Source organism: Pan paniscus, chromosome 11 (assembly GCF_029289425.2).
Source record: "Pan paniscus chromosome 11, NHGRI_mPanPan1-v2.0_pri, whole genome shotgun sequence".
Lineage (NCBI taxonomy): Eukaryota > Metazoa > Chordata > Mammalia > Primates > Hominidae > Pan > Pan paniscus.
The window spans coordinates 91338789-91348865 of record NC_073260.2 but is presented as its reverse complement, the minus strand read 5'-3'; the positions used below and the strand labels follow the sequence as shown (position 1 = coordinate 91348865).

Below are 10077 nucleotides of genomic sequence, written 5' to 3'. Positions count from 1 at the left end.
CATTCCCAATATTCCTGACTAGGTGCAACCTCCTGGTGATTCTGGTTTTACAGCTATGGGACTACACGATCACAAGAGCAAAGAAGCCCTCATGTATCTGAAGACTGAGGGGGCCTATAAACCTGAAACTGGCCCAAGGCAAATTAGAGCTCTCACCAGCCCAAAGAAAGCACCCAGAGGTCCAAACAGCTGGGAAAATTTGGGCAGAGGTGGCCCTCTCCAGAAAAGGTGGCTTGCTGGACAGTACAACCACAGAGACAGAAGGAGAAAACAGATAGGAGCTTTACTCAAAATCACAAAGACACTATTTTTCATTGAGAATCAGTGTGAGAGTAGGAAAATTGGCAAATGGCCAGTTGCCCCCAGCAGCCCTGAAGAAATCAGGTAAATTCTGCTCCAGAGACGGCAGAGTTGGTGGCGCCATTCTTCAGGGCAGCACAGCCTTTTTCTGCCACACCTCACTCGGCCAGGGCAAAGTTTGTAGACTGCAGCCGCTCGGTCTCCTGGCAGATGTTCTGCTCCACTGTGTCACACTCAGCTAGGAATGCCTAGAAAATACACACGGGGCAGTAAGGGCCCATCCAGGGGTAGCCGACCACTGCCCACACAAGGCTCCTTGCTTACCCATTCTGGGGAACCCATGGCTGAGACTCAAAACAGATTGTGCATGAATGGAGATGGGCCACTGGCCTGGGTTCCAAGGTAAGGGGAGGGAGGGAGCATAGGACCAGCATTCTGACCATGCTCTAGGCCAGCAATCCCCTAGAAGGTGGTCAAGGCAGGGAGCTTTGCCTCAGGGCCACTGCACAGCAACTGCACAATCGCAGGAAGCACTGTGTGCATGAATACTGCCTCCTGGAATTGTGTAATGTGTCAGCCCTATCTGCTCTCCAGTGAGTTCCCTCCCTAAATAGTTTAAATTCAAATATAATTACAGGGACACAGGTGGCTCTTCTCTGACGTTTGGGGTTCCTGCTGATAAATATAACCAAAACAAGCCCATACCACACACCATGCTCCTACACTACCTGATTTTGAACAGATAAACACACATACCTACACATTAACATATTACGCCTTGTCGTGCACTATTACACAACTCACCTGAACCTTTTTTACCAAGCCTTTCCTTTTCAATCTACTGTCTTTGAAATTTTCTGGCAGGATCTATGGAAGAGTAAGTTGATAATACAAGTTAGTAAATAGTAAACATGTAACAAATAATCCTCAGTGAAAATGACATGAGAGCACATAAGAAACACCCACAGTACACAAAACAGGTCACAGGTCACCAATGTAAATGTGATATCCATTTTCAGGAACGCTTTCCCTGGGTCTGCATCCTGTATGGCCTTTCCATGGCTCTTGTCCCTATAAAAGCTCCCTGTGTTCTCAATGTCTGGGCCATAGGAACTGATCTGTAACACAGACTTTGTTCTTTTATTGTTTCCTATGTATGGATACTCTGCCCTGGCCACACCATGGGCTCATTGTGACAGGAAAAGTGCCTGCTGCTGCTTCTTTACACCCACCCTGGCCAACAGAAGTACACAGTGCAGTTCACCTTCAAGAATGAAGCATCAGGCTAGAGATATCATTACTATCATCTGCAAAAGAGTTAATGATTTTCAATGGCCTCACAAGACCTGGGTCTGGCTGAATCCTCTATAAGTAATGAGCCCTGCAGAATTATCAGTCACATATTCATCAGAGAAAGTTAAATCCTCTGTTTCCTGGACCATGAGATCATGGACTCCTTGGGTCCCAGCTTCATGACGATTACAGATGCTACTGGCAAACATAAGTGTAAATGATAAAAGTCCTATGCTGGAGGGCTGTGAGTGCCTAGAAAGCAGGAACTGTCTTATCATCATGCATTCACCCAGGACCTAGCAACATGACTGGCACACAATAGTAGATGCTTAATATTCTCAAGTGATGGGTTTGCTCAGGCAATAGGAGAGTAAATTACTGAAAGAGTGAATGTGACTGAAATAAAGTCAAAGAAAACTAGTTCTTCTCAGCTGAATATTTACTTACCAGTGTGTCAATCTCCTCCAAGATCTTCATAAACTGCTCTATTGTGGCTTTTACTCTCCTATCAAGTTTGCAGAGAGCGTCAGCTTGCAAATCCTTGGGCAGAAAACCCTGCGGGGAAATAATGCATTATTGCAAGGGTTCTCTGAGGCTGACGGAAGACTCCATGCCACAATACTAATGATGCAATCACACTGAGCCCACCATAGCCCTGGCAGGCCAGGCCACATCTCAGATCCACAACTTTAACTCTTGGAAAAATTAAAAAGGCTGGCCGTGGGCCAGTCCAAGAATTCTATCAGGTTGCAGTCTGCTCTACCTCGCATGACCCACTGTGGCTGCAAATGCCTCCTGAGGCTTGGCTCCAGTGAAGCCCCCAGTCACAAGAAGAGGCAGATGTTAAAAGCACAGGTTTAGAGTCTTCAAAGCCTACGCCTGAAAACTGACTGCCATTTACTAACTTGTGATCTTGAGCAAATTATTTAGCCTATTCATGCCTCAGTACCCTCATTTTAAAAATGAAGATTATGATACCCACACCCTAGATGGTTACTGTGAGGTAAAGGGAATATATGTACATGTGTCACTAACTTGTGGCACAGACACATGCTAAAGAATGGCAGCAGTGCTTATTTTTATCAAATTGTCTAATGGTTCACTCACACAGCTTGGCCTAATGACCAGTTAGCTGGTGACAAGAGTTGGATAGCAGGGATCTCTGAGGATGTTTATCACAGCCACGAGCTACAGATACAGATTTCACAACACGTAGCAAGAGCTTTAAACATCACCCAGCAATTCCAACTCAAAGAATTTATTCTACCAAAAAAACCAGGAATGGTCAAAAAAGATTTACGTCCAAGGATAGTCAAAGAAGCATTACACATAATGGTAAAAATAATATTAAATGAACAATACAAAGTTGGCTAGGTAAATAATACATTTATACAAGATGAAATGCATGCAAGCTTTGAAAAATACCATCATAGGAAAATGTTTAATTTTTTATCCAATAAAAGAATAGTTTATAAAGTGTAAATAACATTATATCAAATTTTTTTAAGATGAAAAATATATTTCAGGCTTTGGTAATGGTCATCTCTGAGTTGGGACCCCATGGGTAATTTTTATTTTCCATATTAGTGCCTATACATGTACTTAAAACTTTTGTACAGTCAGCATGTATTCTGTAATTAAAACACAAACATATAGGCCGGGTGCGGTGGCTCATGCCTATAATCCCAGCACTTTGGGAGGCTGAGGCGGGCAGATCACTTGAGGTCAGGAGTTTGAGACCAGTCTGGCCAACATGGTGAAACCCCATCTCTATTAAAAATACAAAAAAATCAGACAGATGTGGTGGCAGGCGGCACCTGTAATCGCACCTACTCGGGAGGCTGAGGCAGGAGAATCACTTGAACCTGGCAGGCAGAGGCTGCAGGGAGCCACTGAGATTGCACCACTGCACTCCAGCCTGGGTGACAGAGCGAGACTCCATATCAAAAAAAAAAAAAAAAAAAAAAAGCCAAAACACAAACACACCCCAATTAATGCTATAAAATGAGAGGGAAAAATAAATAAGTGGTCTTGAGCTAGTCCTAATCCTTACTGGGTTTTAGTACCCCATCTCTAATATAAGGAATTGAATAGGATGACTCCCCCAACCCCACTATCATGTTCAACTTGGACCTTCTATGAACCAACAAAATGTTATTTGCCTTGCCAAACACATTACAACAGCCCAGAGAGAAGCTACTTGTTCTATTTCAGACAATACATGATCCTAGCAAGGCAGGTGCTCTCCTGTGAGCATAAATGGATGCTGGCTGGGGTTTGACAATAACTATGACAATAAACGCTTATAAAGCACTTAGTATGTGTCAAGCTCAATCTACATTATTTAATTCTCCCAACAATCCTAATAGGGAAATGTCACCATTATTCCCTTTTTACAGATGAGGAACTTGAGACAAAGATAAACTTGTTCACAGTAAGAGAAAGGGTGAATCCAGGATCTGAACCCAGAGAGTCTGACTGCAGAACATGTCCCCATAACCACAAGTTATATCCAGGAAGCTCTGATAGAAGGCAGAAAGTCAAGGTCCATGAAGAGAGTTACCTCCTGGATTCCAGTAAGCTCTTTATTCAACTCTTCCAGCTGGTCAGCTATCTTCTCCACAGACTTCTCCAAATGTTTCAACTTCTTTAGTTCAACCTCTTCCTGTGGACTGTTCTAAAATGTTTAAGAAGAAAATAAAGCCAATAGTCAAAAAGAACAGGCTGGGCGTGGTGGCTCATGCCTATAATCCCAGCACTTTGGGAGGCTGAGATGGGCAGATCATTTGAGGTCAGGAGTTCAAGACCAGCCTGGCCAACATGGTGAAACACTGTCTCTACTAAAAAAACAAAAAAATTAACCAGGCATGCTGGCGTGCACCTGTAGTCCTAGCTACTCGGGAGGCTGAGGCAGGAGTATAGCTTGAACCTGGGAGGTGGAGGTTTGTAGTGAGCTGAGATCGTGCACCTGTACTCCAGCCAGGGTGACAGAGCGAGACTGTCTAAAAAAAAAAAAGAAAAAAGAAAAAGCAATCAACAAGAACAGCAGCCTCTGTCAGGAAAAATACCTGATCACACCTGCATGAAGCCACTCACCTACAAATAACAGTTTTAACTCTGTTGCTTCTTGGAAATCAAGTCAAAGGGTTATATATCAAGTTTTCCATCTACAAAGACTCCAGACTATAGAGAAGGTGTTAGGTAAACATTCTGGTGAGGGCCCTGACAGCTTGGGTGCAGAGAATGGAGACAATCCAAGTGCCAGATTCAGTCTCAGCCCTATACTGATCAACAACCAAGACTGAAGCCTGGAGGGTAATCACATTTCAGTAAACACTTGTGAGGAGTCCAGAATGGCAAGACAGGTGGAATTCTACCATTCCTTTAAATGGAATTCCTAAATGGCAGCCTCCAATTGAGCTCTCCTGTTTAATGTGATGCTGGTTAACAACGATGAATACTTTTATTGAACACTTCCTACATGCCACACACTATCCTAAGCACCTTACCTATTTTTTAAGCCTTACCACAACTCCATCAGGGAAGTACTGCTGTTTTACAGATGATGAAACTGAGGCTTAATGTAGTAAAGTAACATGAGATCACACAGTCCAAAAGAGGTAGATTAGACTTAAGTTCAGACTTTTTTCTTTTTTTGAGATAGGGTCTCACTACGGTTCCCAGGTTGGAGTGCAGTGGCTGTTTACAGGCATGATCATAACTCACTGCAGCCTCAAACCCCTGGACTCAAGTGATCCTCCTCTCTCAGACTCCCAACTTGCTGGGACAATAGGCATGTGCCATGGTGCCTTACTTGAGTTCACACTTCGCTCCATACGCTCTGTGTCAGCTCCAAGTAAAAGCCCTATAGTTTCTTCAAACTTGACTCTTTGGTTCTGCCTGTTGCCCATCACCATTCTCCCTGACCCTGAAGCGAGAAATTTAGAATATTTCCCTCTTCTCTCAGGTAAACAATTGATAGATAGGTCTAGCAGCTTTCTGCTTAGTTATGCTATCCCAAATTATTCATTTCTCTTTGTAGCAAGTCCTGAGTTCCAGTCTCCTGGCAGTTCCAAGTCTGGATTAGATTTTTTTTGCCTTCACTTTGTTTATCTGCCCTCTCTCTACTCAGCCACCTAACTCACAATAAGGGAACTTCATATGCTCATAATTCTGCTGTGTCACAATGCAGGGCTGGCCACAGCCCTCTCTCATCACCTTAAGGGTTGCTGACCTCATCTGTCTTTTTTTCCCCTCAGTTCTTTAGTCTGAACCTTTCTTTCCAGTCGAAGGTTTTCCCTTGTGGGAGATTTTAGTTAAAAGGTTGGTTAAAGGGAGAGAGGCTCCTGAACTGGAACAGAGTGATTATTCTTAATATCTACAAGTTTATTTTAACAAAAGACTCTTGCAAATTCTACTCCAAGTGAATGAGACCTGTCCCAGGCACCATTTTAACCAGACCAAGATTCTACCACCAAAACAAAAAACATATTAAGGCAGCACAACCGCTCCTAATTCCTAGAGCAAAAGTTCTAACCAACAGGAGCAGGAGGGTATGAGAACAACAAAATTGGTAATCCTGTAAAACCAATAAAGATTGTATTTGTTTAGAGAGGTGTTTTATCAATGCAGAATCTGGGTCCCCAGTTTGGTCTTCTAAACAGAAACATGTATAAAAGACTTCGGTCATTTGATTCTGAGGATTTCTGATGGAAAAAGCAATTTACCTTTTTCCCAATTAACATGACCCGGCAACCATCTTGTATCCCAAGTGCTGACAACGGTGTTTCCATTTCCTTCAGAGATTTTCCTAAAAAGAGGAGAAAGGTAGGCCAAGTTGTAATAATTGTACAACACTGAAAATAAATTTCAGCAGGATACAGGAAATAGACAAGTGTGTTCACTAATGAGAATTGGTATCTTTTTAGAGGGTGTCATGACCCAGTAATTTCATTTCTAGATATTTATCCTAAACAAATAACTGGACATGCGACTCCACAGTAACTACTATATGATAATATTCAGTGCAACCTTTTCATAATAGTGAGAAACTGGAAAGAGCCAAATATTCAGGAATCAGGGACCGACGAACCATACTACAGAAGACTTTAAAGTCTTCAGTAGGCATTAAGGTCTACAGTAGCCATTAAAGCTCATTTTTTGCAGGAAACCCCAATACCACAATGAATGCTGATGACACAGTGTTATTATGAGGGGTTTTATCCAGGGGAACATTTTCTTTTTCATGCATTCCTCTATTTTGAAACATGAATTTCTATTGTCTTTATAATTCAGAAATAAAATATTTTTAAAAATTAAAGACAATATGTTACACTATGAAATATAAATAAAAATGCCTCCTATTACTAAATTCTTTATAATGACTGACACCCAATGGGGTAAGTCTTTCCCCAGTGGATACCAGAATGATAGATTCTCAGGGGGGTGGGAAGACAGAGGGCAGGGGCCAGGAGGGTGTGGGTCCTGGCAGAAATGAGCATCATGCATCCACTGAGCCCGCCACATCCAGGCCTCAGGTAAGTTTGCTCAAAACCTCCTTTGAGTCAGAACAATGGGAGGCACTGGAAACACAGCAGTATCTCCACCCTCACCGAGGCTGTTATTTTAACAGAGAAATCAGATGTTAAGCAACTAAGAAAATGATTATTTAATAGTAATTTCATAGAAGTGATGCAAAAACAGCAGGGAGTACCATGGTAACATATAATGGGAAGAGGATCTAACCTAGCCAGGGAAGACTGCCCATGAGCTTCATCAAAAATGGTGAGATTTCTGCCATCATCATAAGACTTCAAATCTGACACCTGTCCAGGTGTTTGAAAGTGTCCAATACCTAGCAGGTCCTCAATAAATATCTGTTGAAGAACTGAATGAATAAACAAATAAATAAAAATTGTCCCAGTTTGAAAACAGAGTGACTATTAGGAAAAGTTCAGCAGTTTTAAAACTGTCCTTTGGCCATAAGGAAAAGCTGGAAAAGAAATGCTTACCCTTGGCCAGGTGCAGTGGCTCACACCTGTAATCCCAGCACTTTGGGAGGCCGAGGCGGGTGGATCACCTGAGATCAGGAGTTCGAGACCAGCCTGGCCAACATGGTGAAACCCTGTCTCTACTAAAAATACAAAAATTAGCCGGGCATGGTGGTATGCACCTGTAATCCCAGCTACTCGAGAGGCTGAGGCAGGAGAATCACTTGAATCCGGGAGGCGGAGGTTGCAGTGAGCCTAGATCATGCCATTGCACTCCAGCCTGGGCGACAAGAGTGAAACTTTGTCTCAAAAAAAAAAAGAAAAAGAAAGAAAGAAAAAGAAATGCTTACCCTTAAATATGAGTTTCTGAAAAGACTGTGGAACCCCTATGACCTCTTCAACAACCTGGGCCAGGTCTTGGACAACTGGTTCACTGCTGCCCTGCTGGGAGGTAACATGAAGGTCGTGCTTCTCATTGCCTGGGGAGAAAGAAAAGCATTTGACGAATATGATTCTTTCACATACACCAATATAGGATGACACTTTATCACATTTATTTACCCAGCCTTCAAGGCCCAGCTCATATGCCACCTACTCCACAGAGCCTGCCCCCATGCCACCCAGCTTTCCTCTGGTGACCTTCTCAAGTATCTCTGTTTCCTCTATTATAATAACTAACAATATGAATGATATCTGCTAACATTTTAAGCATTTCATGCATAATCTAATTTAATCCTCAGATAAACCCCACGAAGTAGATCTACCTATTACTTCTTATTTCACAGATGAGCAAACTGTGACTTCAGGCAAGTTAAGGACTGCCTATGGAAACTCAACTGTTGGAATCAGAAGTTGACATCAGATCTAGCTGATTCCCAAGCTCACCTTTTTCATCACAAGCCATCTGCTTCCTGTGGCTTGACTGCCCTGTACCCTGTATTGTATTGGTCTCGTCTCGCTTGCTGTAATGGGCAAGTGACTGTTTTCCTCCAAGTCTCTCCCACTGAACACACTTGAGTGCATCCATGATTTGTGCTAAGTAAACAGACAAATGCATACGAACAGCAGAGCCTTCCTTTCTGAAGAAGAGACGCCAATTCTTTTCCAGGGATGTGGACAGTAAGGAGGGAGCCTGTGTACAGTATATTACACCAAGGTTTGGTTCCCCCAACAGCTCCGTGAGGTCAGCAGGAGCCAGGGTTACCAAATCTACTTCACAGAGGAGAAACCGGATTCTTAGAAAGAAGCCGTCCATCCCAAGGTCACTCAAAACCGCAGGATCTAGAATCCAGGTCTCCAGATTCCCAGACCCTTGGGCCTCCCCTAGCTGGTTCTAGAGAAACCTCATGGACTCAGCTCTCCGGTGTACTGACTTCATTTGGTAGTGTGTCAACTCCAACAGTAGGCAGACCCAAAGGGTGCCCAGAGTACAACGCTTGGACCCACGGCCAACTCAAGCGGCGCACACGGAGAAGGCACTCAGCACACGAGGAGCACCCCGGCATGCACGAAGTTCTGACTTATCACACACGGAGCAGTCGTAGACCACATGGCCAAATATATGCCTGACACAAAGGGCACAATAACTGCGCGGGCACACAAACACAACCAGGCCCACGACGTAAAGCACGGAGAAGCTCAAACACCCAGGATCGCACAAATGACCAGAGACAAAATACACCGGCCACATGGAAAAGTGTACAGACACAAGCCCGGGACAAAAGACAGTTCCACGGACACAACCAATAACCCAGGCTTCCGGACGCCAGGACAAGCGCAAGGTCACACGCTTCTGGAGGACACGTGACTAAACCCACAGACACCGCCGGGCTTTCGGGACCTGCACGGAGCCCACCTGGCGCCCGACACTCACTGTGGGTGACAGTCACGGTGAGCCCAGCTGCCGCCATTTCCTCCCTGGTCACCTCCTCGCTCCGGGTCGACTCCTCGTCCCGGGTCACCTCCTGGCTCCGATTCATCTCTTCGCCCTGGGTCGCCTCCTCACTCTGGGTCGCCTCTTCACTCCAGGCCGCTTCCTCACTCAGGGTCAACTCCTCGCTCCGGGTCAACTCCTCGCTCCGGGTCAATTCCTCGCTCCGGGTCGAGCGGCGCCGGGTTTTCTTCTTCATCCGCGGCCTGCGAGGGCCGGCGGCGGCGCCCCTGGTGGGTCGGTCATGCTGGCTGGCAGTACTCCGGGCAGGTGGACGCCGAGAAGGAGGCGGGCCACGCTGGGCCGGGGGCTCCGAGTGGCGCGGCTCCCGGCCTGGCCGAAGGGCGCGCAGCCGGGAACCCAGCCGCTCCCGGTCGCCTCGCGGTCTCCGCGCCCTCCCGCGCTGAGCCAGGCCCGCACTTGTTGACCGCCCAGCGATGGAAGCTGAGCGCGGCGTCTCACAACCCCGCCCGACTACTTCCCAGCCCCGCCCCGGCCTGCCGGCCCCGCCCTCGCCCTATGCCGCGTTAGTTGCCTCCAGGCCCCACCCACTCAACTGAGGCC

General features: G+C 45.4%; 1 protein-coding gene across 2 annotated transcripts; it reads right to left on the bottom strand.

Annotated features, from left to right (window-relative positions):
* Positions 1 to 264: 264 nt before the first annotated feature.
* On the bottom strand, positions 265 to 9830 carry BAG1 (BAG cochaperone 1). 2 transcript variants are annotated; one of them, XM_034967302.3, is made up of 7 exons: positions 9439 to 9830; positions 7934 to 8062; positions 6321 to 6403; positions 4157 to 4270; positions 2041 to 2148; positions 1105 to 1167; positions 265 to 548 (listed from the first exon to the last, which is right to left on the bottom strand). In XM_034967302.3, the coding sequence occupies exons 1-7, from the start codon at positions 9710 to 9712 to the stop codon at positions 459 to 461; spliced, it is 861 nt and encodes a 286-aa protein (XP_034823193.1). In that variant the 5' UTR covers positions 9713 to 9830; the 3' UTR covers positions 265 to 458. The 2 variants fall into 2 exon arrangements, with proteins under 2 accessions (XP_034823193.1, XP_034823194.1); XM_034967303.3 differs by having other exon boundaries at positions 9457 to 9830.
* Between the last annotated feature and the right edge of the window lie 247 nt (positions 9831 to 10077).

What these genes read in the sequence shown, in the direction of transcription:
- BAG1 (XM_034967302.3), bottom strand. Translation starts at nt 9,712, where the DNA reads ATGAAGAAGAAAACCCGGCGCCGCTCGACCCGGAGCGAGGAATTGACC. An exon ending in TCATGTTAATTGGGAAAAAG is followed by an intron (nt 4,271 to 6,320) that starts GTAAATTGCTTT and finishes TAAACATTTTAG; the next exon opens with AACAGTCCACAGGAAGAGGT. An exon ending in GCTTGGTAAAAAAGGTTCAG is followed by an intron (nt 549 to 1,104) that starts GTGAGTTGTGTA and finishes TGTATTTTCTAG; the next exon opens with GCATTCCTAGCTGAGTGTGA.